Source organism: Oryx dammah, unplaced genomic scaffold, assembly GCF_014754425.2.
Source record: "Oryx dammah isolate SB20612 unplaced genomic scaffold, SCBI_Odam_1.1 HiC_scaffold_1, whole genome shotgun sequence".
In the NCBI taxonomy this organism is placed as follows: Eukaryota; Metazoa; Chordata; class Mammalia; order Artiodactyla; family Bovidae; genus Oryx; species Oryx dammah.
This window is the reverse complement of record NW_024070185.1, coordinates 68,377,636-68,405,571: the sequence shown is the minus strand read 5'-3', so window position 1 is coordinate 68,405,571 and position 27,936 is coordinate 68,377,636. Positions and strand designations below refer to the sequence as shown.

At 54.5% G+C, this 27,936-nt stretch overlaps 1 protein-coding gene and 1 non-coding gene across 6 annotated transcripts; one reads left to right on the top strand and one right to left on the bottom strand.

Annotated features, from left to right (window-relative positions):
• Positions 1-138: 138 nt before the first annotated feature.
• Positions 139-27,458, bottom strand: SORBS3 (sorbin and SH3 domain containing 3). 5 transcript variants are annotated; one of them, XM_040242861.1, is made up of 21 exons: positions 27,278-27,458; positions 22,280-22,421; positions 21,931-22,048; positions 20,281-20,474; positions 19,151-19,214; positions 16,598-16,636; positions 16,042-16,135; positions 13,918-14,008; positions 13,517-13,603; positions 13,368-13,421; positions 12,252-12,338; positions 11,749-11,795; positions 11,181-11,314; positions 10,915-10,967; positions 10,740-10,786; positions 10,462-10,576; positions 7,275-7,400; positions 5,451-5,759; positions 4,585-4,688; positions 3,902-4,008; positions 139-975 (listed from the first exon to the last, which is right to left on the bottom strand). In XM_040242861.1, exons 1-21 carry the CDS (start codon positions 27,379-27,381, stop codon positions 914-916), a joined length of 2,178 nt encoding a protein of 725 aa, XP_040098795.1. In that variant the 5' UTR covers positions 27,382-27,458; the 3' UTR covers positions 139-913. The 5 variants fall into 5 exon arrangements, with proteins under 5 accessions (XP_040098795.1, XP_040098794.1, XP_040098796.1 ...); XM_040242860.1 differs by lacking the exon at positions 27,278-27,458 and adding an exon at positions 24,836-24,908; XM_040242862.1 differs by lacking the exon at positions 27,278-27,458 and adding an exon at positions 24,836-24,908 and having other exon boundaries at positions 21,931-22,003.
• On the top strand, positions 6,660-6,732 carry TRNAG-CCC. The gene has a single exon. It is a non-coding gene; the product is annotated as a tRNA-Gly (tRNA).
• Positions 27,459-27,936: the final 478 nt, after the last annotated feature.

The window sequence follows — 27,936 nt, the reverse complement described above, 5'->3', positions numbered from 1 at the left end:
CTTCCCTTTCACACACACACACTCACTCATTCACATCCCACTTGATTCCCAGCTCAACCTACAGCAGAAAGAATTCCCATAACCCTAAGCGGGAGGAGCCCTCTCCATAACCCAAAGAAAAAGGACAGGAAGGCAAGGTCCCTGGTACCCAGATTTATTTTACATTCTCTGCTTCCAGGGGGGACTTGGGGGCCACTGGGTTGGCAGGAGGACAGCACATACCCGTTTCCCTGGAATACATCTGGGACAGGCCAGTCCTTGGAAGCCTTGCTCTTCCTGGGCACCAAGGCAGCCGGAATGATAAGCATGGCCCAGGCGCAGGGTTTGGCAGCCTTTGGGAAGAGGGAGCCTTCAGGCAAGACCTCTTGCCAGGCAGCAAATGCTAAGGAAGAGTCATGTCCATCCCCCACCACACTCCCAGGCCCAGCTGGAGGCAGGGAGGCAGAGAGGATGGCAAGCAAGCTGCAGTGACAAGGGAGAAAGCCCTCCAGGCACAGGCGGCCTTTGGTCTCTATTAGGTTAGGAAGCTGGTTCTTGTTAGAGGAACCCCATGGGGGTAAAGCTGGGAGCCGGTCCCTGTTAAAAGGAAACGCCATAGCGGGGTTGGGGACTCAGGGGTCTGGTCTCAATAAGGCCTGAAACAGTCTCCACTTCAAAGCAGACCTCTATATTTGGGGAGTGGGGAAGGGGAGGAAATAAAAGGGCTGTTAGAGGAATGCTTGTGAGTTGTGGGTGGGAATCAGTCCAGGGGGCTTCAAGGGAGGTTCTGTAGAAAAGACTGCCGGGCTTGTCTGCAGATGCCAGCAGCTCAGGTCCTGGGGGAGGGGTGTGTGTGGGGGGTCGTCTCTCCCTCCCGTAAGTGCTCTGTTCCCCACCCCATCCTGGGTGGGCTCTGAGTTGCCACGGAGACCACTCACACCGGGGCTACATAATTTCCAGGGAATGTCCCAAATTTCTGGGTCCTCCTGGAGACACCTGAAAGAGGAAAGACAAAAAGAACATTCCCCACTTTTAAAAACAGGAATGGGGTGAGCTGGTGGTGGTGGTGGTGGTGGGGAAGTGAGAGCCCTGACCTCTGCTGGCAGTACCCAGAACTGCAGGTGGAATCCGGGTCCCAGGGAGGGAGGAGTCTGCTTTTCCTCCCTGTTGGCCCCTAGAAGCAGAAGCGTAGATGGGCCCAGCCACGCATCATGATGTCCATAATGATGGGCAAATCTGAGCACTCAACCAACTGTGCATAACTTTGCACACAGCCCTGAATAACCTCTCAGGAAAGCAAGGAAGTAGGAGAATGAATCACAGAACTTAAGTAGGGAGGAATCTCACTGGTCTAGTACGATACCCTAATTTTAGAGATGGGGAAGGTAAGGTATATAAGAAGGCCATGTCAGTTCCCCCAAAGCATTCAGCTGCTCAGAGGTAGAAGCGGGACAAAAATCCAGGCCTCTGTCTACTACAACCCCCCAAAATTTGTGTCCTGGGGTAGAGGAGGAGAAATGCTAGGAGCTACAGGAAAATAAAATTAAATTAAAGTTCTAGACTGTCCCTTCCCTTCAGGCAGCCACCCCCTTCCGTGAGCAGCTGAGGGCCCTCTTGCCCCTAGACCTTACTGATACTCTTCCCCTGCCTAGCGGGCCTCCCTTCTCCTCTCTGCCTCCCCAAATCCTCCCCCTGCCTCCCTCACTTTCTCCAGGAAGCCTTCCCTGATCTGCACTGTCCAAAATAATACTCACATGTGGCTGATGAGCACTTGAAATGTGCCAGTGTAACTGAGAAAACAACTGTTCTCAACCTTCTCTCTAAAAGCCCTTGGGGCTTATTCCACAAAAGTGGTGCTTTTTCCTCCTGTCTTTAATAGGAGTTGTAAAAAAAAAAAAATGCAGAAGTGTACAGACTAAAATTAGAATGTGTCCCCAAGACTTCATTTAGGTGAACCTGATCAGGTGGTGTTAGTAGTAAAGAACCCAACTGCCAATGCAGGAGATTTAAGAGATGAGGGTTCAATCCTTGGGTCGGGAAGACCCCTTGGAGGAGGACATGGCAACAAACTCCAGTATTCTCACCTGGAGAATCCCATGGAGAGAGGAGCCTGGTGGGTATAGTCTATAAGGTTGCAAACAGACACAACTGAGCAACTGAGCGACTTTGTACTCACGCACAAAGTGCTGTCATTTTGCCATATATGTACAGCATGGTGGGCTATGAAGCCTTTGTCACAAACCTATAGTACCTATTTCAGCTGCCCCTAGTCCAGTGGTTAAGATTCTGTGCTTCCAATGCAGAGGATGCATGTTCTATTCCTGGTCAGGGAACTAAGATACCACAAGCCGTGTGGTGTAGCCAAAAAATTCACAACTGAGCTTCCCTGGTGGCTGATGGTGAAGAATCTGCCTGCAATGCAGGAGACCCAAGTTTGATCCCTGGGTTGGGAAGATCCCCAGGGAATGGTTACCCACTCCAGCATTCTTACCTGAGAAATCCCACGGACAGAGGAACCTGGCAAACTACAGTCCATGGGATGCAAAGAGTCGGACACAACTGAGCAACTAATACCTTAGACCTAAATTACTCCTTCCATGAGTTTGGTTTCCTTGGGGGAGGGGGATGGATTTTATGATGAATAAGAAATATTAATTTTTTTAAAGCAAATTGACTTTGAAGATGCAAAAAGTTAACTGCATGGAATAAAACTTGTGAATGAAAAAAAAAAAGAATGTGCCCTCAAGCCCACCCATCCAAGGAAAGGACTGCTAACAAGCTGTGTGTGTGTGTGTGTGCGGGGTGTATGTTAAGTCCCTTCAGTTGCGTCTGACTCTTTGTGACTCTATGGACTATAGCCCACGAGGTTCTTCTGTCCATGGGATTCTCCAGGCGTAAGTACCAGAGCGTGTTGCCATGCCCTCCTCCAGGGGATCTTCCCAACCCAGGGATCAAGCCTGCATCTCTTACATCTACATGGGCAGGCTCATTCTTTACCACTAGCACCACCTGGGAAGCCCCATGTTAAAAAGCTGGTGCTTCATAGTTACTGGTGTGTCAGAAGGGTGGTCAGCACTGAGGTGCTGGGATTCAGACGAGAGAGGAAGGCTGTCACTCCTGTGGCCACTCCTCCCAAGACACCCCCGCAACCCTTCAGGCCCTGGAGCCTGCTGAGCCAGAGCTTCTGGATGCTCACGGCTCTCTAGGGATGACCCCATCCTCTGAAGCTGTGGCCTGGACCTGACCCGCTCACTCTGGGAAAAAAGCATGCTGCATGGTCACCGTGAACCAGGCCAAGGCCAACCTGAGACTTCCTGCTTTAGTCCTTGCCTGAGCTGCCCTTGGGTCAGCCTTGAGGGCTCAGATCTTTTCTCTCTCTCTTCTCTTGGGGGTGAGAGAGCTAGCTTCTAGCTATGGGTGGTGGGGGTGGGGACACACAGGTGTGAGACTTGGTCCTCTCCACCCAGGGCTCAGTGTCTCAGGAGACAAGTCCCCCCACAACCCTCCCACCCAAGGACTGCTCCTCAGACACAGGTGTATGATGGAAGGAACAGAGGCCTGGGGGTCGGGAACCCTGCTGCCCTGAGTCCCACTGGCTTCAACAATGACCCTGAGCTAGTCTGGTTTCCTCCCAGGCCTCACCCTTCTTCAGGGGATGAGAAAAGAGTGCTGGCTTTGGGAAAGCAGCCAGTGCTGGGCTGGAAGGGTGGGAGGTGGTCAGCCCATGAATCTTTGCTGAACCAGTCCTAGCAGGCAGGAGCAGCCAGTCAAATCCCCATAGGATCCTGAGATAACCTTTCTGGCCTCTCTCCCAGCCCCTCCCCCTAGGACTCTGAGATACCCTTTCTGGCCTGTCCCCCAGCCCAGTCCCCTAGAACTCTGAGATGCACTTACCCCCAGCCTGCCCGCCAGGCCCACCTACCCACAAACCAGCCGTCATCACACTGCTGCATAACATCCACCCGGTCCCCCTCGCGCAGTTCCAGCTCGTCCTCATTCTGAGGCCTGTACTGGTACATTGCCCGGTACCTGCAGGAAACATTGCCATAGCAACCACCAGGACCCTAGCCCCTCCCCAGACCAGGCCTGGATAGTCCCAAACCAAGGTGGACACATTCTTGGAACTTCCCAGGTCCCTCCATGCTCCCATGAGTCCCTGGCCCAGCTCTGGGCATGGCGATTCTTTCTGGCTTCAGTGCCTCTGTCCGAGGCATGCTCCCACCTCTCCAAGCCCTAATCACCCACACTCCACCTGCCCTGAGCTCACAATGCCTTCAAATCTGTGCTCCACTTTGCGCACACACCCACACTGACCTCAGCCCTGGAAACTCAGTGAGAGACAGAGGGGAGGGGTGCCCAGTGTGGGAGGCTTGCTCTCAGGCCCAGAGCTGGGAGGGACAGGTCCGGAACACTGCAGACAAGTGTCCTCCCACTCCCGCACCCCCTGCCCCCCCCCACACCCCACCAAAATCACCCATAAGCACTATAAGGACAAGGAGAAATTTCCCAACTCCATCCTGGGTAGGGAGGAGTAAATTAATGTGTGTTCAGCACTGCCTGCATGGTAGTCCCCAACGCCGACAAAGCATCCCAGATGGTACTCACGGGGTCCAGTGTATCTCGGTGGTGGTGGAGGACGAGGTCCCCAGGTCCAGGGGATGGCTGGAGCCTCCAGGATGGGACAGAGCTGATCCGGGGGTGCTGAGACTCTGGGTCCATAGGAGGGCAGGCAGGCACATGCAAGCATGAGGAAGGAGGCGTGAACAGACCTGCCCCTCTCCCCGGGAACAGCATCCCACGCTGCCTCATCTCATCTCGCAGTCCCCATAGCACAGGGAGACCCGTCTGACGTGTAACCTCACAGGTGCTGGGAAGTTGGGCCCAGGTAGGGGAGGTGGCTGATCTGCACGTGTGCACAGAGCCGGGAGCAGGAGGCGTCCCGGGCACGGGCTCTGTCTTCCCATAGCCGTTTGCTGAGTGAGGGATGAACATAGGAGCACATGCCCTTGTCTGTGGTCAATGTCAGCATGACGACCAGTAGCCATCATTGCCCATCAGCTACTTCCTACCAACCACCCTCTGCAGTGGGACTCACTATCCCCATTCTACAAGCGAGGAAACTCAAACCCAGAGAGATCTGCCCAAGGTCACACAGCAGGTGAATGGCAGACACCCCGACTCCTAGCACACCCTGTCCCAAGACGCTGATACAGGTAAATCCCAAGAGTGGACTCTGGAAGGTCAGGAGGCCTGTGCTGGTTTGGGAGGTCCCACCTAGAGACCCTTGCCTCCCTGGGCTGCAGCTCCAGGGTCTGGGGTCCTCAAGGACTGCAACGCAAGGTTCTCTTCGGTCACCCCACTAGACTATCCTGAGCAGTTGCGGGGCATTCCACAACGCAGAGCCTCCCAGGAATGGGGAATACAGCACAGGGAGCAGGGCTCACTCTCGGGTCTGAGGCAGGTCACCTTACCTGGGTCTGGGGTCTGGACTCCTGGGGAGGGAAGGAGAAGCCGGTGCGGCGAGGGGAGGTCTGGCCCCCCCAGTCAGTGGGGTCAGCTGGGCTGCGCGGAGTTAAGGGAGAGCTAGGGTGATGAACCAGGCGGGCGGTGGGCAGGCGGGGAGACGCAGGGAGCTGGGGGCCGTCATCACAGAGCCGGACCCGGGGCTCCCGGGTCACCTGCACATAGCTGGCGGGAAAGATGCCCTGGCGCCCGGTGCCTGAGATGCGGCCCTCGTACCAGTGCTCATTCACCTTGCGGATCAGGCAGACACGCTCCCCCTGGTCACAGAGAGGGAGGGTGGTAGTATCTGCAGGGCCCTTGGCTGCCAGGCATAGGCGGGTGCCTATGTGGGGCAGAGTCATTGTAACCTAACATCTTGCATGGAGGGGTCAGGCTTGGAGGGGACCAGCTGGTTATATGCAGGTCACACAGCTCCGTGGCAGGTTGGTAAAGAGCACTGCTCGGGTGTTAGCACCACTGCCATGACTGGGTCCTTTCCTGCCTCCACCTTGGAGGTCATCACCACATCAAAAACAAACTCCCTGAGGACAGCTGGTGTGTCCCCAAGCCCACATACTGACTACTGTTAGTGGGGCTGTCCTAGGAAGGATGGTCTCCAGCCCCCTCCTGCTCCCACCTCTCTCCACCCAGCCACCTCCTGCCCCCTCTCTCTCTAGGCCAGCTCTTCCAGGGAAACATTCACTAGGTGCATTCACGGCCTTTGCCCTCAAAATCAACCAAGAGAGACCAGTTCCCTTGCTTTCTGGGACATTATTCTATTTTCTTTTTTTTTCTTTCTTTTTGAATTTTTTGGCTGCACTGCATTGCACGTGGGAACTGAATTCCCTGACCAGGGATGGAACCTCTGTCCCCTGCATTATAAGTGCAGAGCCTTAGCCACTGGACTGTCAGGGAACTCTCAATATTCTTCAAGCTTTCTGAACCATTACCTACAGTAAAAAGAATATGTTGTAATATCAATCCAGTACACCACCCCACACACACACACCTGTGTAAGAGTTGGATGAAATACCCTTTCTACATGCAAGGTATTCTAAGACTTCCATTCTATTATTTTTAAAATGCTGATGTGATCCTCACAGCTTACCAACATGCAACTTGAGAAAAAGCACAACTACTCTAGAAGTTTTGAACATTTTAAAAATGGGCAAGGGATTTCCCTGGTGGTTCAGTGGCTAAGACTCTGCACTCCCAATGCAGGGGGCCCAGGTTCGGTCCCTGGTCAGGGAACTAGATCCCACATGCTGCAACTAAGACCCAGGATAACCAAATAAATTAATTAAAATAAATAAACAAATAAAAATGGGAAGGAGACTTCCTCGATAGTCCAGTGGTTAAGAATCCGCCTACCAACACAGGGGACTCGGTTTAATCCCTGGTCAGGGAACTAAGATTGTACATGCTGTGGGGCAACTAAGCCCCCACGCCACAACTAGAGAGCCTGAGCACCACAACTACTGAGCCCACATACTCTAGAACCCATGTACTGTAACAGAAGCCTGAGTGCCGCAACAGAGACCCTACGCAGCAAAAAAAATAATAAAAGTAAATAAATAAATAAAAATTAAAATGGGCACAATTAAGGGAAATATAGCCAAAGAGATTGAGAAAAAAAAATCTGAAACACTAGTGAAAATAGGTATATCTGATTTTTTTTTAGAGAATATTTTTACTGCACACATTACATATGTCTTCAGCTGCCCTTGCCCCTCCCACCTTCCTTGCCCCCCACCCCCACCCCCACCCCACCCCCGCACCCCGGCCAAGCGTACTTTTCTGAAGGAAAGCTCCACCTCCAGATCCCCCTTGAAGTTGTACTGGGCCACGGCTTCTCCGTACTCCAGCACCTGATAGGTTGGAGGCTTGATCGGCTTGGGAATCTCATCTGCTGGCAGCACCTGGAGGAAGAGAGGACATGCGATTCAGCTTGGGTATCAACTGGGCACAGACCTGGGCTCCTGGGGAAGCAATATGAGCAAGGTCTGTCCCCAGACCAGAGTGGAGACAGATACTAAACACAAGCCTGGGGGTAGCCAGCAGTGAGCACAGGGCACAGGGGTAGTCAGTCCCAGAATGCTTCTGGAGGAAGAATTTTCACCAGAGGTTATGTGGAGTGGGCATTATCAGAGTGGACAACGGCACTGCAAACAGGAGAGAGTTTAAATTGGGGCAAAGAAGGACATGAGAGGTACCAAGGAGCAGGGAACTCCTGGTAGCCTGTTCTAAAAGTGAGGATCTACCATTTCACCACTGCTTAGAAGTGTCCCTCCTCCCCCTCCACTTTTACCCCACCATGTGCCCAGAGTCCCCATGCTTTCTTTGCTTCATCCTACTCAGAAAAATCAAGATACTAATAAACTAGTTCATAATAAGATATAATAACTTCCCTGGTGGCTCAGACAACTGCCTGGTGGGGCAACAGTCCATGGGGTCGCAAAGAGTTGGACACGACTGAGTAACACTTCTGGCATTTCAAGATGTAAGGGACTGATGACATGCAATACTGTATATACTTGTGGAACTTCAGAATCAGGGACATCGTTTTAAGGATAGAGGAAGTCTATTGATGCCTATGAGATAAAGAGCCTGAAATAGATGACTCAATCAATGGGTCAAAGAGGAAGCCACAAAAGAAATGAGAATAGTCTGAGCTGAATGGAAAAAAAAAAAATCAACATCCGTGGTTGTAGGTAAAGCTATGCTTAGAGGGAAATTTATAGCATTAAATGTTTACATTTAGGAGAAAAAGGTTTCAGATCAATAATCTGAACTACCACTCTAAGAAACTAGAAAGATAACACAAGCTGAATAAAGGAAATGATGAAGAGGCAGAAATCAATGAAATTGAAAACAAGAGTAGAGAAAAATCAATGAAATTGAAAGTTGGTTCTTTGAAAAGATCCATAAAATTAACCAATTTCTAGCCAGAATAAGAAAAGACAGAGATTATCAATGTCAAGAATGAAAGAAAGGACATTAATTTGGATCAAAATAAACTATGGAAAATTCTGAAAGAGATGAGAATACCAGACGACCTGACCTGCCTCCTGAGAAATCTGTATGCAGGTCAGGAAGCAACAGTTAGAACTGGACATGGAACAACAGACTGGTTCCAAATAGGAAACAGAGTACATCAAGGCTGCATATTGTCACCCTACTTATTTAACTTATATGGAGAGTACATCATGAGAAATGCTGGGCTGGAGGAAGCACAAGCTGGAATCAAGATTGCTGGGAGAAATATAAATAACCTCAGGTATGCAGATACCACCACCCTTATGGCAGAAACGGAAGAACTAAAGAGCCTCTTGATGAAAGTAAAAGAGGAGAGTGAAAAAGTTGGCTTAAACCTCAACATCCAGAAAACTAAGATCATGGTATCTGGTCCCATCCCTTCATGGCAAATAGATGGGGAAACAGTGCAAACAGTGTCAGACTTTATTTTTGGGGGGCTCCAAAATCACTGCAGATGGTAACTGCAGCCATGAAATTAAAAGACGCTTACTTCTTGGAAGGAAAGCTATGACCAACCTAGACAGCATATTGAAAGGCAAAGACATTACTTTGCCAACAAAGGTCCGTCTAGTCAAGGCTATGGTTTTTCCAGTGGTCATGTATGGATGTGAGAGCTGGACTATAAAGAAAGCTGAGTGCCAAAGAATTGATGCTTTTGAACTGTGGTGTTGGAGAAGACTCTTGAAAGTCCCATGGACTGCGAGGAGATCCATCCTAACGGGATCAGTCCTGGGTGTTCATTGGAAGGACTGATGTTGAAGCTGAAACTGCAATACTTTGGCCACCTGATGCAAAGAGCTGACTCACTGGAAAAGACCCTGATGCTGGGAAAGATTGAGGGCAGGAGGAGAAGGGAACGACAGAGGATGAGATGGTTGGATGGCATCACTGACTCAGTGGACAAGGGTTTGGGTGGACTCCGGGAGTTGGTGACGGTCAGGGAGGCCTGGAGTGCTGCGGTTCATGGGGTTGCAAAGAGTCGGACACAACTGAGCCTCTGAACTCAACTGACATTAAGAGGATAATAACAAACATAGGTTCGATCCCTGGTCTGGGAAGACACCACATGCCTCGGGGTGACTAAGCTCATGCACCTCACCTACTGAAGCCTGAGCACTCTAGACTCCGTGCTCTGCAATAAGAGAAGCCATCACAATGAGAAGCCCATGGATCACAACTAGAGAGTGTAGTCTCACTTGCAACTAGAGAAAGCCCAGTCGCAGCAATGAAGACCCAGTGTAGTCAAAAATAAATAAATATTTAAGAGGATAATAATGAAATATTATGAACAACTTTATGCTGATATATTAGATAATCTGAAATTCCTTAAAAGATGCAAATACTGAATAACTTGTAGCCCCATATCTATCAAACCCAGAACCTTGTCTCTGGATTCGGATTCTAGATTTTCTACTTAACAACTTGGCTCTGAACCTTAGTGCATTTGTAAAATGGGGGTGATCTACCACTTTGCCAGGTTGATCGGGGGATCGAGGGAGGTGATAGACAGGAAGGAGATGACACAAGCATATGTGATTGGTGAACTGTCTCAGACTTCATATTCTTGTCAGTTGCAATTAGATTTCTTCCCAAAAGACAGCTGGAGATGTAGGTTTTGAGAGGTGGATTCTGAGTGGTGAAAGTGGGGGACGCTGAGAAGGCTGATGGCCTCCAGTACAGGAACTAGGTTGTTTGATTCTTCCCCCTGGTCTGGGCTCCACCTTTAGGCCTCCCTTAACAAACATTTCCTGGAGGGCACGAATGAGGCTGAGACTTGGCCCCTACCCCAGTTCACGGTTTTAGTCTTAGGAAACTTGCCAGGTGTGAGGGAGCAGCCAGTTCTGGAGAGGCTCCTTGGCTGGTTAAAGGGGGTCTGCATTCTCTAAGTCTCTGCAAACCCTTCCACCCTCCTGGCAGGGCCCCTTGCTTGTCGCCCCCACTCACCTCCACGTAATTAGCGGGGAAGATGCCCAGGCGGCCATGGTGCTCTCCCTCCAGCCAGTTCTTGTCCACCTCCTTGTGGATGTAGACAATGTCACCCTTCTTCAGAGTCAGCTCCCTGAAGGCCAGAGCAAGGACATTCAGCAATCTGAAGTCCTCAGGGTCCTGCAGACTCTGCCCAGTGCCCCCGGAATCCCTCCCCACCCTCTAGAAGGGGCACATTGCAGTCCTGTCCTCCCAGGGACTGCCACAGGGAAGGCAAGAGGCAGAATGGTACTTACTTAGGGGACTGGGCCTGGAAGTCAAACTTGAGCCGGGCGGCCTTCCTCTGGGCAGGGAGAGAGGACAGAGCAGGTGACCTCAGTCATTCACCCGGCAAGTAGGCAAGAGCAGACACAGGGACCCACCCCAGGCCCTCCGTGCACCCTGACCCTGATGGTCCCAGCCCCCTCTTACCTTCTTCTCTTCCTTCCTGGCAGGGCTGCCCCCTGGATCAGAGGCACTAGGGTCTGTGGAGAAGTGCTGCCTCAGCTTGGGAAGGCCATGTCTTGGGGGGCAGGGCTGGGCTGGGGCTCTGATCCCCCCTCCCTGCCCAGGAACCAGTGGGAACGGGGGCTCCGCGACCTTCCTGCCACCAATGCAGGGGCACCACCTTATCTGGAGCAGTGGTGGTGGCAGAGGGGGCCGTCTGGGTGAGAATAAGAGCAGGATCTGGTTCTCACCTCGAGCTGAGGAAGGGTAGACAAAGTCCCTCTGACCCAGGAAGGGGCTTCCTCCATCCGCCATCCTGTGGGGGCTCAGGGAGGAACTCGGGTAAAGTGCATTCGAGGAGCTGGAGCTCCAGGCGGAGGCCGGGCTGCGCGGGGACGCACGAGTGAGCCACCTGTCTGGAGCTTCACCCCCGACCCGGCTCCCCAGTGCCCGCCCGAATGCCTCCCACCCCCATCACTCCCTCCCTTCATCTCCCCTACCCCACCCCTCCTCCTCCGGAGGCGTCTCCCAGGTCCCGGGCCCTCAGCAGGATGTCCTACTTCCCGAGTGGTCAAGGCCGGGAAAGGGTGCGGCCCTGGGGTAGGGGAGGCGGGAGCGAGCGCGGGATCCCTTCCCCGCTGCGACCCGAGCGCCCGGGCCGGGGAACCGGCTTCCCTCGGCGGACCAGGGGTGGCCCCCCACCCCGGCCGACGAGCGGCGGATCCCCGCCGGCTCCTCTCCGTGCTCCCGCCCCTCCTCCCGCCGTCGGCGTCCGGGGCTCGCCACCCCTCCCCGCGCCACGTCTCCGCCGCTACTCACCGCGCTGGGGGCCGCGGCTCCCGGGACCGTCGGGGCGCCTGAGAGCTCTGTGCGGGAGACGGGCGCGGTCAAGGCCCGGGACGCCGCCTCGGGAAAAGTTTGCGGCCGGGAAGGGAGCGGGAGGGGGAGCGGGAGAGGAGGGGCGGGAGGGACGCGGGGCGGCGGGCCTGGAGCGGGAGGAGCGAGGAGCCGGGGGAGGGACCGCGGGTGTGGAAGGAGGAGGGAAGGCCGGGACATGGGGCCCGGGGGCTGAGGTCCCGGGGGCGAGGGACCCCTCCGGCTCCAGAGGGCAGGCTGACGTGGAGTCGGCCCGGGGAGGGCTCTTAGGGGTCGCTAGGAACAGTGATCGCCCGCACTTTAGGGAGGAGACGTGGATGCAGTCGCCCAAGGTCGCGAGTGCAGCTGGAGGCGATGTCTCTCGTCGGCCTGCCCCTCCCACCAAAGCCATGCCTGCGCGGCTCGGGGTTCCTGCGCTCACCAGGAGGGCCCCGGGGGGCCGGTACCTTGGGGGATGGCTGCCCAGTCTCTATTGCCCGCAGGTCCTTGTCCAGCTCGGCGCTCAGCTTGGCCAGCTCTCTCTCCAGCAGGACCTGGGGGCGGGTTGTGCGGAGAGAGTTGGGCTAGGGGCAAGGTGGGGGGCGGGGAGTATACCGTGGCGGGTGCTGGGCTGGGCGAAAGTCAGGTGTGAGAAGCCCAATGGCAACACGTCAAAGCACGAGGCGCTGGGGTAAAGGGCAGGCTCAGGGCGCGGGGCCAGGCCAGGCTGACTACCTCTGGGCCTGCCAGGAGGTGTGTCTTGGGGTGTCAGGAGGGCCCTCCTTGCGGACCCAGCTCACCCATCCCTTACTCCCAGGGGAACACTTTAGTATTTCCTGATTGTTTCAGGACCATGTGCTGTCACGCTCGTCTCTATTCAGGAGCCTACCAGGCTCCCTACTTCCTCTCCTGTCAAGTCTTTTATGACCCTCTACAGCCTGGCTTCAGTCTACCCAACCCCGCCCTCCCTCCCACAGCCAGTCCAGCTGCTGAGTGTTACATACACACACACAAGCCCTTCCAGCCACTGCCTGTGTTACTCCCATCCTGGGCACCCCCTCTCTTTGCCTGGCCTCCAAGCTCCATCTTCCAAGAATACTTCCTGACAATTCCAGTCCACACTGATCAGTCTCTTCTCAGCCTGCTGTGATGAACACACAATTTTCAACACGTGTTTACCGAGCACCTACTGTATGCCAGAGGCTTCCCTGGTGAGTCAGACGGTAAAGAATCTGCCTGCACTGCAGGAGACTTGGGTTCGATCCCTAGGTTGGGAAGATTCCCTGGAGATGGGAATGGCTACCCCACTCCAGTATTCTTGCCTGGAGAATTTCATGGACGGAGAAGCCTGGTGGGCAACAGTCCATGGGGTTGCAAAGAGTCAAACATGACTGAGCAACTAACACTTTCACACACTGTATGCCAGGCACTGTCCTGAGCTAAACTGTATGGGACTGGAGAGGGTCAGAGTTTTGAGTCCATGGCCTTGGCCCATGGTCATGGGGACCTTGACCACCCAGATAATCCCTCACTGGTCCCCCAACATATGTGTCCATTCCCGCCCACCTGCCCATAGTACGCACCTCAATGGGCTGGGATGGCTTCTCAACAGGGTCCTCTACCAGTGGTTTCTTGGGCTAAGAGTGGGAACAGTGAGTCAGAGGGGGTGAAATCGCTCCCCCAATGCACAATTCAAGGGTACATCCTTTTCCAGAGAACCAGGCCCACACACCTTCTGCCCAGTCTCTAGTTCTTGCAGAAACTGGTTCCAGGATTCTTCCGTCCAGATATTGTCTGCTTTCTCTCGGCGTCTGAGCACCTGCATGGTAGGGAGTAGGCATCAGCTCGAAGACAGCGGTACTCAGACACTGGCCAGGCTCGAAAAGCAGGCTTTCAGCCACTGTCCACTTCCATGCCCATCAGCACCCTCCCCAGAATTCCAGGATCTTCTGGCTGCACAGGCTCCAAGATGAAGAACAGCTTTACCTGTGCTTGCAGCAGAAAGTTGTATCCGACTCTTTGCGACCCCATATACTATACAGACTATACCGACTATTGCAGCAGAGGGCCTGAGCAAAGAGCATGGTGATGGGGGAAGTGCTGGGCAGGGAGAGGGGATGCTGGGCAAGCTACCTGCTTTGAGGTCTGGTGCAGGGAGGAGGGTGCTCCAGGACTGCAACTGAAGGTGCTTCTAAGAGACTCTTCAGAGACGTCCCAGCTTCTTCTAAAGAAAGGAAAGACATCTTTCAGTTTCCTTTTAGGGAAACAGAGGCAGGCGTGAGCACACAGTCCTGGGGAGGGAGCTGCACCCCCTCCCCACCTGCTCTGGGCTGTAGAAGCAGTGTTAAATAGTAAAATGTTATTAGCTCTGAATTCAAATTCCAGCCCCACCACTTAGCTGTGTCTCCTTTGGTCTTAGAGCCTCTGATTCAACATCTATAATATGAGAATGACTCCCACCTTTATAAGGGTGTGGGGAATCTTAGGTGAGGGAACATACCTGAGACACCCTAGACAGGGGCTAACACGTACACATCTGCTCCAGAAGTGGCCAGTCCCTTTCCTGCTGGCCTTGGTGAAATATCCTGCATTTGGTTTCTGTCTGGTCCCATGACTGTGGGTATGTATGTCTGTGCAGCTTCAGTGAATTTGGTCACCATGACCAAGTGGGCTTGCACCCATACCCAAGGGTGTGAGACTATATCTTAGTTCCCGGAAAACCCAGGTCAGGGGAAAGAACCTGCAGGCCTGACCCAGGAGCTCTGAACAAGTTACTTCTGCTCCACAGGTCTCAGTTCCCTGAGGTGCTAGATCATTGATGTCATCTGTCACAGTTACCTGAGTGTCCTTCCAGGACTCCCTTCTTGGCTGGCTGAAATCTTCCAGTTTCTGCTGAGTCTGAATATTTCCACCAAGTGGAACCACTGTACCAAGCTTATCAAGAGATGGAATGTCTGAGGGGAGGGTCAGGATTTGTCTGCTGTTACTATGACTCTACTCTAGGAAGAACATCACTAACAACAGTGATATGAGAATGGAATACATTGTTCCTAATTTAGGGAAGCTCTAGTCATAATTGGAAGACTGATGCTGAAGCTGAAGCCCCAATACTTTGGCCACCTGATGCAAAGAACTGACTCACTGGAAAAGACCCTGATGTTAGGAAAGATTGAAGGTAGCAAAAGGGGACAACAGAGGACGAGATGGTTAGATAGCATCACTGACTCAATGGACATGACTCTGAGCAAACTCCAGGAGATAGTGGAGGACAGAGGAGCCTGGCATGCTGCAGTCCATGGGATCGCAAAGAGTCGGACATAACTGAGCAACTGAACAACAACAACTAGTCATAATCAAGCTTGTATGATAATCATGTTTGTGGAGATGTGCAGTGTACTTTGATCTTCATGCCACCCTCTGATTCCCATTTAACAGATGGAGCTAGAGAAGCTTAGACTGGTTCCCTTGGTCAAGGTCACGTGGCTAGTGCAGCACACTGGTTTGAATCCAGAGGTGCATGTGCGTGCTCAGTTGTGTCCAAATTTTTGCGACCCCGTGGACTAGCCCACCAGGCTTCTCTGTCCATGGAATTTTCCAGGCAAGAATCCAGAAATCTGGGTCCAAATCTTGACCAAATCTTAGTCTATACCTTATTGATGATGCCAAGAGCCACAGCCCGGTTAAGGCCAGGCTAATGAGGTCACTCTGTTCCCAGAAAGGAATCAGAAACTCATTAGTGACACTGTGACAGAGAGCCTCCTGATTCCTGAGGTTGGGCTGAGCCCCTGTAGCTTGGGCTGAGCTTGTGTGGTTTTCTTAGAAAAGATGCACTGCATCCTTGACCTGTCTGCAGGGTTCCTCTCTCAGTGGCATCTAGGACAAAGCCTGTGGTCCTCTATGCCCCTTGTTTCCTTGCAGGCTTCAGAATGGATGGCTGCAGGTCCACACCTAGCCACAGGCTACCCCGCTCTCCACCCCAAATGAAGCATGGACCTTTGGGGTGATGAATTCCTGCCGCCAAATACAGAGGTATCCCAGGCAGTCCTGACCACAAATAGCGGTCAGGTCATCTGCCTTTGGCTCTGGTGGCATGGAGGATCTCAAGCAGTGGGAACCCTGAGAAGGGTCAAAGCCATGGGCAGGAGCCTGCTGGCCTGGTCCGAGACTGTGCCAGCTGTGGCCACCAGGGGGTGCCCAGTCCCCTCAAGGAAGCCAGCACCCCTCTGCAGCTCTGGGGCCCTCCCCTTGATGACTCACCCGCTAAGAGGCGACGTCTGGTTTGGCCTGGCAGGTGGTCTTTGCTGGGGCCCTGGATGCCTTGAGTCTGCAGATGTGGCACAGGAAGAATCCACTGAAGTGAGAGAAAATAAACAGGGGCAATGGAAGGTGAAAGCTGGGGTTGAGGGCACCTGGGTGACCATGGAAGGTTCTGACCCACCCCTACCCACGCTCCTGGGTGGCTGGTGGGAACAGGGGTGATGCTCTGGACCAGTAACTATGGGCTGGGTGCCAAGAGCTTTACACTCTTTACCAAACGTTTGAAACATCTCTGGGGTGTTCCCGTTTTACACATGAGAAAAGAGAGGCCCAGAGAAAGCAGAGCCAGGGCTAGGCATTTGCTGGACAGTGACTCGGAGGCTCTGAATTATAAATACCATGGACCAGGGGATTTGGAGCTCACGGAAATGGGCTGTACAAACTTCACAAGTTGAGCTGCGCCAACTGGGGAGCCCCAAAGCCAGGCGTGGCTGCAGGGAGGGGTAAATGCAGGTGCTGGGCTGAGGCATGCCACCCCCCTAACCCCTGCCTTCACCTTTGGGTGCCTCCTCGAAGGTCCAGTCCAGCTGTAGGTCTAGGGTAGCAGAAAGGACTAGGTCAGGGTGGGGGCAGCAAGTGAGGACAAGGATAGGGAGCCCTGGGAGGCAGCCCCAGAGGCTCCCAGTCCCTCCTGCCTAAAGCAGGGGCCCAGGGGCTGAGTCAGAGCCTGAAAAATGTCTCGAGGGAGGGAAGGAATTAGGAGGGCAGTTCTCAGGAGGGCTTGAAATGCCTCTGGCTGCCTTAGGGCCTGAGCGAGCCAAGAGGGCAGTGGCCTTGCCCAAACCCCCGTCCCCCTCCCTCCCTACGTTCCCACACACACACCCTCTCCCTGACCTTTGGAGACCTGCCCTGCCAGGTCAATTTGGAGAATTCCACTTCCCCTTCACCCTCTTGCCCTTTCTGCACCCTCTTCTAAATCTTCCCTCTTTCCCCAGACCCACTCTTCAAGGTGCTCAGGACTTTCTGGGGCCTCCAAGGAAGAGCTACTGACCAGCCAACCCTCTTGATTTCCTTGGCACAGAGACATGTAACCACAGCTCTGACCTTAAACACAAACCACAAACCCCCTGTCCGGATCCCACACCTTCCTCCAGTTCTTGGAGTTTTCTGCTTTCCTTTGCAGCCAACTACTGGCCATAAGGGGCTTCCCAGGTGGCGCTAGTGGTAAAGAACCCACCTGCTAATGCAGGAGACATAAGAGACGTGGGTTCAATCTCTAGCCTGGCAGGCTACAGTTCATAGGGTTGCATGCATGCTGGCCATAAGAAACTCAGTGTCTTCAATTCCACTTCCTGATAATCAGGCTTTCAGCCTGAGCCACCCTTGTCAAGGACTCCAGTGACCTCCATGTTACCAGATCAAATGCTCAGTCCCACAGAGGTTCACTTCCTCCTTTAGAAATTTCTTGTCACTTGGCTTCAGGGAGACTACTCTGGTTTTCCTCCTGCCTCCCAAGCTGCCCCTTTCCAGGCAGCCTAGTTGATTCCTGCCCATCTCTCCAAGCAAGTGCTTCAGGCTCAGTCCCTGGGCCTCTGTCTCTCCATCTCCCTCGGTGATCTGGTCCAGTCTTCTACCTTAAAAAATATTGCCTATTCCAGGGACTCCTAATAGTTGTACATCAGAGCTACTTGGGGGACCTTTACACCAAAAGTCTCTTTGAGTGGGTCCTTGGTATTTCCATCAGCAGCTTAAGCCTCACCCTAGGAAATACAGACCTGTTTATCAGCTGCCCAGTGGCTCAGTGGTAAAGAATCTGCCTTCAATGCCAAACATGCAGGTTTGATCACTGGGTGGGGAAGAGCCCCTGGAGAGGGAAATGGCAACCCACTCCAGCATTCTTGTCTGGGAAAATCCCATGGACAGACGAGCCTGGTGGGCTACAGTCCATGGGATCGGCTAAAGAGTCAGACATGACTCAAAAACATCAACTGCCACTTATATGAACCGTATCTAAAACGGAACGCCCCTTAGACTTGCATACACACACAACCCCTCCCTGCCTTTCCTGTGTGTATATACACTTATAAAGGGCAACTTCATAGATTCACTCAGGTTTAAACTCATCCCTGACTGGTCTCTTTCATGCCACATCCAATCCATCATCAAATTACCATGATTCTGTCTCCAGGCCCGCTGCTACTGCCCTGATCTGAGACACTGCTGTCTTTAGCCTGGATTCTGGCCAGACCTCCTGACTGGTCCCTTGCCTCCACTCAGCCCCATCTCTTCCCCACCTGGCAGCCAGAGGGAGTCACTTCAGCCACCACCTGTCAGAGCCTGTCACTCACTCTGCAGCTCAGAGCCTCCCGGGGGGCTCCTCAGTACTGGTAGAGTAAAAGCCCAGGGCCCTGAGTGACCTGACCCCAGCATCATTGTGTTCCATCTCCACCACGTGCCCCTCTCACTGCAGTCCAGCCCCTCTCTGTGGCCCCAGAACAAATCTGGCCTGCTCTGCCTCTGGGTTCCCCATGCTTCCCACGCAGCAACACTCCTACCCCAGCCCTGCGGGGACAACTTCTTCACAACCTTAGCTCTCAGCTCAGACACCATTTCTCAGGGGGCTTTCCTGACCAGCCCACGTGAAGTGGCAGCTTTCCTGCCCTGGGCACTCTCCTGACCTTTTCTCCCTAGCCCTTACCACCATCTGCCATATAATATGTCTATGTGTTTATTCTGTAATGCCTTCTGTCTCAAGCTTCGCTAAGGCAGGAACAACCTTTTTTTGTTCCCTGTTTTGTCTTTAGCACCTAGAACAGTAGTCAGCAAACAGCAAGTGCTGAACACATGGTTAAGGGACTGACTGGATGAATGTGTGACTGCACGGCTTCCCAGACCCTCACCGGGGATAGTGTCTGGTCACTGTTCCCCATACAGGGAGGAGACTGGCAGTTCCCTCCTTTGGCCTGTTTTAGCGTCCACTCACCACAGAGCCTAAGGTGAGTGGAGACACTTCCCGGACAGGTAAGTCCCGTTGTCTACCTCTCGCTCCCCATGCCCCAGGGGCCCAAGCCCACTCAGGCAGAGAGAGGGCCCCAGAAGGGGGTCTCACCCGGCATTTTCCGGTGGATCTGCTTGAACATTCTTCGGTACCAGTCCCTGGGGCTGTCAACACTCTGGGATCAAAGAAGGCAAAGTCAGGCCACCCTCCCAACATCAAGCCACAAACATTTTTCCTCACTGGGTCTTTTCTCTGGCCACCCTTGAAGCCTCCCTGGGTGGGCTGTTGTGACATCTTTAGTAGCAGTACCTCCGTGTCATCTGTTATGTTTGAGTAAGATATACAGAAGGGGGACATCCCTGGTGGTTCAGTGGTTAAGACTCAGTGCTCCCAATGCAGGGAACATGGGTTCAATCCCTGGTCCGGGAACTAAGATCCCACATGCCATGTGGCATGGCCAAAACATTATTTTTTCAATTATAAAAAAAAAAATAGCCAGATATATGGAAGAATCTCCACCAGTGATGACCCTTAAATTGTGAGATCTGGGGTGGCTTATATACGTTTTTTTCTTTCTATGTATTTCTGATGATTCTACACAGAATATGTGTTTCTATGTAATGAAAAATAAACAGTATTGGTGGGGGGTAGGGTAGGAAGGTATTTCACATCCTCTACCTCACCTGTGACGCCAAGAACCTTGGGAAGCAGAGGGCTATGTTACCAATCTGAGTTTCCGATAAGGAACTAGAGGCAGACAGCTGGCTCAGGATAGGCCTGGGAGTGGTGGAAGGGCAGATCCTCCCAGCATAAATCCTTCAGATCCTCCAAGCTTGCTGCTCCATCAGGCCTCACTCAGGACTCTTTCGTTCACCCATCCAGTCAGTCACTTACTCAGCAACCACTTCACCAGTGCCGTGCCAGGCCCAGGGCCATGAATAGGGGAGCGGGGCGGTCCCTGCCAGGGTCAGCCCTTACAGCAGTGGCTCTCTACCATTGAGAACCTATGGGGTAGTCTAGAACTGCTCCCCTCCACCAAAAAAACATCACTTGTACAATTCAGACATGCCAGAGTGCTCATAATTTTATGGGGCTCATATCCCCTGGACCCATAATGGTTGAACCCCTGCTTTAGTCTTGGGAACCCCTGCTTTAGTTTTGGGAACAGCCTTTGTGTCAGAGGTGGAGCTCAGGGTGGACCCCTGGGCCCCACCTATCAGCAGCCCCAGCCCTGGACTCACAGATCGGGGCGCAATTGGCATGCCGCTCTCATCCACAGGCCCGATGCCCTCATACTTGACCCAGCGCTTGTCGCGCCGTTTGCTGTCCTTGGTCCATGTGGCTGACCACTTCTGGGAATGCTGGGAGGCAGGGGTCTTCTGGTTCCCAGGGGGCTGGCTCCCAGGGCCCGGCCAGGTCTGATACCAAGCAGGGTCTGTGGAGTACATGGAGAGGAGCTTCAGCAAAGGGGCCCCACTTAGGCTTGTTTGTCCCTCAGCTCCTCAGACCACTGAGCCCTGTGGGTTCAAAAGTTTCAACAACCCCTTGTTTGTCTAAGTTGATGACGCAGGCTCTACAAATGTTCCCATCCTTGGCAGGACCACAGGGTTCTGTTTGTTTACTTTTTAGTTAAAGTGAATGAAAATGGATTTTATCTTGAGAAATCTATGCCTGTCCTCACCCCATCCTGCTTTGTTGGGGATGTCCTCAGAGTTTTTAGAATGAGAGCTGGAATTGTCACATGCAGAGAATGCTAGAGGCATGACAGTGGGGTGTGGCAGGAAAGGGCCCGGGGCTGGGGGCAAAGACCTGAGTGCAGATCTATTGGCTGTGTGTCTTAGGCCCAGCAATCAACCTCATCATGCCTCTGTTTCCAACTTCTGTAAAATGAGGGTAGTCACAGCAGAGCTGCAGGGAGACCTAATGTGTGTGACTGTGTTCAAGACAGTGCCTGAACACAATCGACCCACCAGGGGCAGAAACTCACTCACCAGCACCTTTAGCCTCCGGGTGTAACAACAAAAGGGCTTCAGGGCAGGATGGACCAGTGTTTGAACCTCAGCTCAGCCTCTGTGACTGAACATCCCTGAGATATGGGTCCTTCACTGCAAAGATGCTAATAATGACACCTTACCTTGCCAGGCTATGGAGGGATGAAGTGAGGTAAGACCTGGAAAGTGTCTTTACAGTGTCCAGGATTTTCTACGTGCTTACCGACTATTTGTTAAATGTGTAAACTAGTCAACACATTTGCTGCCTCAAAGGAATGCTCTATAAATGTTGCCATCCTCCTAAAGAGAGGGGCCCTGGGGGTGGACGTGCACCCAGGAGATTCCAGGAATCTCCCAGACCCTGTGGGCTGGGTTGGGCTGGGCTGGGCTGACTCATAGGAGCCCAGGAGCTGGCAGAGTCCCAGAGCTGTCTCTGCAACCTTCTGCTGGGCTGCTGCATACAGATGGGGGGCGGGGGCAGCCCTTAGGGGGTGTGTCTTGAGTTCAGCGCCCATCCCTTCTTCAGCCCACCTATGCTCACATTCCTTCAGCCTCCATTCCCAATCCAAGCCGTCCCCTGGCCTGCTGGAGGTCCCCCTGGCTTAAGGCTATGTTCCCTGCACATTTCCTTCCCTCTGGCAGTGGATGGGGGAGGCAGGGGAAGGGATGTGTCAGCCTGGTCTCCACCACAGCAGTTTCACTCTCACAGGCCACCACGTGCCTACAGGGAGGGGTGGTGAGCTGAGCTCACTGGCCCCAGGGCCTTGAGAGACTTTCACCCACCTCCTGTCCCTCCACCTGACCCAGGGTGGGTGCCAGAAGAAGGCTGAGCCCAAGAACCTCTGACTGAACCCCTCCCCAACCCCTAACCCTGGAGCTGGTTTTCCCAAGCAGACCCACCTGGGTGTCTGGAAGCATCTCTCCTCGGTGGCAAGTACCCATTGCACACAGTCCTGGGCGCAGGGTCATGGAACTGGAAATTAAGGGTGTTGGAGCCACCATTCCGGATCACGGGCACCTGTGGGGAGGGGCCAGGAGCAGCAGCTCAGGCCCAGAGGGTTCTGCAGGAGGGCAGGAAGGATGGCTAAAAGGTGAGGGCTGGACCCTGTCTGGTGAACCAGCGAGGCTCTCTAGAGCTGTCATCCACCCTACTTCCCATGCTGATCCTCTTGCTGCCCCCTGACCTGTCCTGAGGCCCTCTCCCCAATTAGGGGCCCACAGTACCCGCTTCCCTTGCTGTCTCACTCACCCGTGTCCCCTGGGCGGATGACCCTACGTGGGTCAGGAGGTGGCCTGGGATGAAGTCATCCAGGCTGAGCCCAGCTGGGAGGCCGTGGGGTGGGGCCTGCATGCTCGGGTCAAGGCTGGAGAGCTGCTCCTCGGCGTGTCCTCTGTGGGGAAGGAAGAAGGAAGGGGGAGCCCTGCTGGGTCCAGGCTGCCCCTGTCCTCTGGGTTCAACCTTGGGGCTGTGGGAGGGAGGGGGTCAGGCCAACTGGGTGGGAGCTCAGAGACCCAGGAAACAGGCTGCTGTGGGCACCCGCCTTCAGGCTGTCCGTGTAGGCTCCTAGAGGCACAATGGGCTGCTTGTTCGGCCTCGGGCAGGAGCTCTGGGTGGGAGTGGGGGAGGGGGAGGCCGGGCAAGGAGGAAGAGGGAGGCTGGCTGCAGCACACCTCCAGCGGCCAGCCGCTCTGGGGCTCTCACTGCACAGCATGGCCCTCTCCCCCAGAGGGAATGCAGAGGGAACTGGGGCAGCTGGCAGAGGCGGCCTGGGTACCAGGACTTTGTTTCAGTTCCCTCTGCCACCCCCAGGCCCCGTGAGCATCTGCTTGCCAGCGGGCACAAAGGGTTAGTCAGGCAGTGGGGTGGGGAGCGGCCACCCGCCCACTGCCCAGCGGGGCCAAGATTCTAGGGAGGCTGGGCATGTCCAGTCCGCAGGAACCATTCGTTCTGAGCTCAAAGTAGTATCAGCTCCCTTCTTTGGCTTCTTGGCTCAAACCGAAGCCTCACAGGACTCAGTGTGCCATGAGGGGTCAGGCAGCTTGGGCCAGGGCTTGGGCGGGACAGCAAGTTAGTGGGTGAGCGGGGAGTTGGCACAGGGAAATGGTGCTGTCTCACACGCACACACACATAGGTGTGCACACACCCCACTTTCTCCTACACCTCCAGGCTGTCTTTTGGACAGAGGGTCTTCCAGGGAGCATCATGACAGACAGGCCAGCTGGGTCTTTCCGCCCCAGGCAAAGGTGAGGTCAAGAGACAGGGCTCCCACATTCAGGAGAGGAGGCAATAGGGTTTTCCACCAAAGAGCCGAGCTGCCCAGGCTGTCTTGTCCCCCCTCACCTGTCCTGTTGAACGTGGCCAGAGGCTGAGCCATCGGCCACCTTCTGGCGCTGAACCGGTTCTGGCACTTTTGTTTAGAGTTAAGGCTTGCGTGTGCCTGTGGGGTCTAGGGGCTCACAGGAGGGTGGCAAGGACCTTGTGAGGTGCTGTTTGTGTACCATGGAGTGTTAGCACGGTGGATGCTTAAGATGGTGGATGGAGTGTAAGAATGTGGCTTGTGCAGGATTACCGGGTGGGGGGTCATGTGAGCAGTATGGGAATTGTAGGTACAGAGGCGGTTCAGCTGAATAGTAGGTGGGAGGTATGCAGTGGAAGGTGGTGTGCAGCTGGGGGGTTCTTATGAGCAGTACAAGTGTGTGGAGACCAGAGCGGATGAAGGTGCCATGGGGGCTGTGACTACTGCTGTACCCAGTTTCTGCTCAGCCATAGTGGGGCTGTAGTGTACAGACAAAGCTGGGGGCAGCTCTCTGACTTTAGTCAGGGAGTGGCAATTCCTTCTGACATTTGAGAAGACCTACTGGGGACACAGCTTTTCCAGGCCCATCCCTAGCTGGGGTGGCGGGGGAGAGTGAACGGCTGAGGCTGGAGGAGGGGCAGCTCACCAGCTGGATCCAATTAGGACTCCTACCAAAGGCAAAACAGGCAGACACACCCCAGTTCCCCGCTACTCTCCCCAACCCTGCAGGGGAAACTGAGGCAGGGGAGAGTAGGAGATCTGGAGCCCTGAGGCATGCTGTTTCCTAGCCGCAACCCCACCCCGGACAGCTGACAACGGAGGCCAAGATGCATCAGCTGACCCAGCCTCCTTCCCTCTCACTGCCATACCCTGCTGCATTCCCTGAGAACTGCCCTGTAGGAGGAAGGGGCTGGTAGGAGGTCTGATTCTTCAGGTGCTGCTCATTCTTGGTAGCCCAGCTGTCTGACCCTCCCTAACACGCACCCTGTGATGCACCTCTCAGGATACGCAGGAGTGGGTGGGGAAGGATGGGCCGAGTGTTCCTCCCATATCAGGAGGTGATGAGGAGGACTTCTCATAGGGAGGATGCAGGCACTGGGGCAGTGGGTCCCATATCTGGCAGAGAACAGAGGGGGACAGGAAGTCCCCAGGTCCTTCCTTAAATCGGACAGCCCTTCACCCCTAACGGCTGAAAAACGTGAAATAGCCCACTGTAGTTGGCAGACTCCTTCCTCCCTCCAAGAACTGCCTTGACTTTGGGGGCTTGAGCCTTAGGCGCATCCCAGGGGTATTTTCCAGCTACAAGTCCACGACAAGTTCAGGTTTTCTCGACTTTCGCCTCATCTGGATTAAGGGGGGACTTCTCACCTCTTTCCCCCCACCCCCCAGAGTTTGGGACCAGGACCTCCGAGGGAGGGGCTTCCAGCGTTCCCCCGGGTTGGAGTGCGGGTCGCTCCCCCACTGCAGCCCCCGCCTCCTCTCCGCCACCTCTCCTCCGGGGCACCTACCTTCCCAGGAGAGCAGGTGGAGGGGACTGCGGACGCCCGAGAGGACACAGGAGCATCTCTGCGCGGCTCCTGCCTGGCGCGGCCGCGGCGGGCCCTCGGGGAGGGAGGGCAGGGAGAAGTCCGGGTTGTGCCGTCCGCCCTTGTGACCCGATCAGGACGGGCTCCGCGAGGCCGGGCGCCCGAGGAGGAAGAGGGGGATCGGCGGGGCCGGAGAAGTGGGGACGAGGGCCACGCTGGGAGCAAGGACCGTGAGAGGCGCGCAGGGCGGGCAGGCGCGCGGGAGAACGTGTCTCTCCCTGTGATCTGGCCCCTGGGCCGGACTGGGGTGGAGGGCGGGGGCTCTGGCCGGCCGGGGCGCGAGAGAGCTCCCCGTCGGGGTGCGAGCGGGCGGGCCGCGGGGACGCTTGTGGGCCTTGCCGGGGGCCGGGTCGGCCGCGAGGCGGCGCCGGGAGAGGAGGTCCAGGGTCCCCAGGGAGACCGCTCCGGTTTCCCAGCTGCTTCCCCCGCCCCCACCGCAGGGCTGGCGTCGGGCGGGGGCGGGGGCCAGCGAACGGCACTCAGAGTTTCCAGCGACATTTCCAGCGGGTGGGAAGGGAGCCGCTGCTCGGCGGAGCCAGGACAGAGGGCAGGAGTGATTAAAGAACCAGGGTCGAGCCAGCCACTGATATGGGACGCGGATGCAGACAGGCTGGGGCCGGGATAAGGTCGCTGCACGGACAGAGTGGCCTAGTGGGCCGAGTTAAGGCCCGGCCGTCTCCCTCCTCTCTTGGAGACAGAGTTGGATTGCGTGAGTGCGCATCCCAGGCGTGTGCACACAGAAACACACACACACATACACACGCGCGCGTGCACTGGCCAATGGGCGGATGCTCACACACGTGCAGGCCCCGCGGAGGACAGCCGCGGGAGGAAATTGGACCGAGGCAGCGGCCCCCTGGGCGTGCCGCGCCCCTGAAGAGGATGAGGGCGAGGTCCCTTTGGCAGGGATGGGGTTACCGGGGTCTTGGTGTTCCCATACACCGTATTTGTTTTGATCTTGCTGCTTTTCCGCTGTTCCCACTGCTTTGACACCGGTCCCAAGAGCCCGCGCCCATTGGTTCCCATCCCCTCCGGCCATCCCCACTACCCCTTCTCCCCTGTGTGAGAGAGCCTCTGTGCCGGCACAGAGCCTGTTATAGTGAAGGTTTGATGAGTGCTTTACTATTAACGAATGCTTACTGCTAGTGGACAGACTCTGGGGTACTACTTCTTAGTCCTTGGCTTGGCTCTGAGACCTCATGCCCCAAATCAACTAAATCGTAAATACCTGCTGGGCAATCTCAGATCTACTTTGGAAGCGATCAATTATAGATTATGAAAATATGGAACCATTCGTTAGGACCTACTGGGAGTTAGGGGGCTTCCCTGGTGGCTCAATGGTAAAGAGCCTGCCTGCCAATACAGGAGACATGGGTTGGATCTCTGAATGGGGAAGATCCCCTGGAGAAGGAAATGGCAACCCAATCCAGTATTCTTGCCTGGAAAATCCCATGAACAGAGCAACCTGGCAGGCTGCAATCCAGAGAGTCACACAAAGAGTCGGACACAACTTGGCAAATAAACAATAACTGGGAGTTAGACTAGTACTCTGAGGCCACCATGCACTTCAAGAGTGTTTTCCATTCAGCACCAAAGTTGAGAAGGAAGGGAATGGAGAAAGATGAAACCTTATTTTTAAATCCCTACCATCACAGATACTATTAGCTATATCATTCCCTGATTCAGGTTAAAAGAGATGTCTGCTTTGCGGTGAACCAGCTTGAAACAATCTCACTTGTGAAGTGCAGAAGGAGGGGAGGCTTAGGTTGAGAAGCTAGAGAAAGAGAGAGGCGGGCCACCTAGCTTCCAGTGTCTGCAGGGCTGCCGCAAGGAAACTGCCTGGCTGCACTGGCAGGCCTGGCACCATTGGGCACATACTCCAAGGCAGATCCAAGGTCTCCAAGAAAGAGCTCTTAAATGATTTCAGGAGTTCCAAGTCTGCCAATTGTGGGGCATCTTCATAAAAATAATTATTGCACTGAGTACCCGCTCCAGTATTCTTGCCTAGGAAATTCCACGGACAGAGGAACCAGGCAAGCTGCAGTCCACGGGGTCACAAAAGAGTCGGACAGGACTTAGCAACTAAACAACAGCAGGGAGCTGAACCAGATAACTTTGAAGGCCCCTTCCAAGAATCTCTGATTCTCCAGGAAAGCTGGAGGGATGGGCATGGGCCAGGTAACCTCTGCCCATAGAAGTCAGCATCAGAGAGGAGGGAGGAGCTTTGAGAGTACCTGAGTGCAGGCGGCAGTGGGTCGCCCTTCCCTTAATGCTTGGATACCTCCTCACCCCCAGGCACCACCCTCTTTCCTCCTGAGGGACAAAGCTTGTGCCCATCTCCCTTGTCACCAGTTTTTTCCCCACCTGTCAGGATCCTGGTGATTAAGGGCCACATCTCTTTCGTGTTCTTCCTTGTTCTCCAAAGATGGTGAAGCTGACGATCTTCCGACTCCAGGAATCCTGGCCATACCCGCTTCTCACCAGCAGCAAGCTTTTCTTATTCTCTAGGGCTCTGACCTGGACTCCAAGATAAATATTTAGTGTAGAGGGTGCAGCTGAGCCGACAAAGGTCCCCAGCTTCCTGTTTCTCACAAGGGGGAGGTGGCAGCCATGGGCGAGGAGCAGGGGACTGGCTACCAGCCTCATCTCTATAGAAATGGGGAGTCCAGTAAACAGCTTTGTAGGATACGACGGGGGAAGCTCTGCCGGAGACCTGAGCTGCTTTGACTTCTGCCTGTCTGCTTCAGGTCCTGCCGGGCTTATCACCTTCTGTCTCAGGTCAGAACCTGCGGTGCCATGGCGCCTGTGGGAATCACTCTCCTTCTGAGAGTCAGAGGCTGTGTACTTGGACCAAGAAGAAGCTCCCTCCAACCCACAGCCTCATGGAAGAGAGGATGAGCAATCGGTGGGAGCACAGAGTCTAAGGAAATGAACTGACGCCTCCTTTTCTGCTCATCTTTAGGGAGAAGAATCCTTTCTCTTTGAAAAGTGGGAGATTAAAAGGAAAAGAGTCTCGACATCCA

What these genes read in the sequence shown, in the direction of transcription:
- SORBS3 (XM_040242861.1), bottom strand. Translation starts at nt 27,381, where the DNA reads ATGGCCAGGATTCCTGGAGTCGGAAGATCGTCAGCTTCACCATCTTTG. An exon ending in TGCACCAGACCTCAAAGCAG is followed by an intron (nt 13,604 to 13,917) that starts GTAGCTTGCCCA and finishes CCTACCATGCAG; the next exon opens with GTGCTCAGACGCCGAGAGAA. An exon ending in TTCCAGGCCCAGTCCCCTAA is followed by an intron (nt 10,577 to 10,739) that starts GTAAGTACCATT and finishes TCTGGCCTTCAG; the next exon opens with GGAGCTGACTCTGAAGAAGG.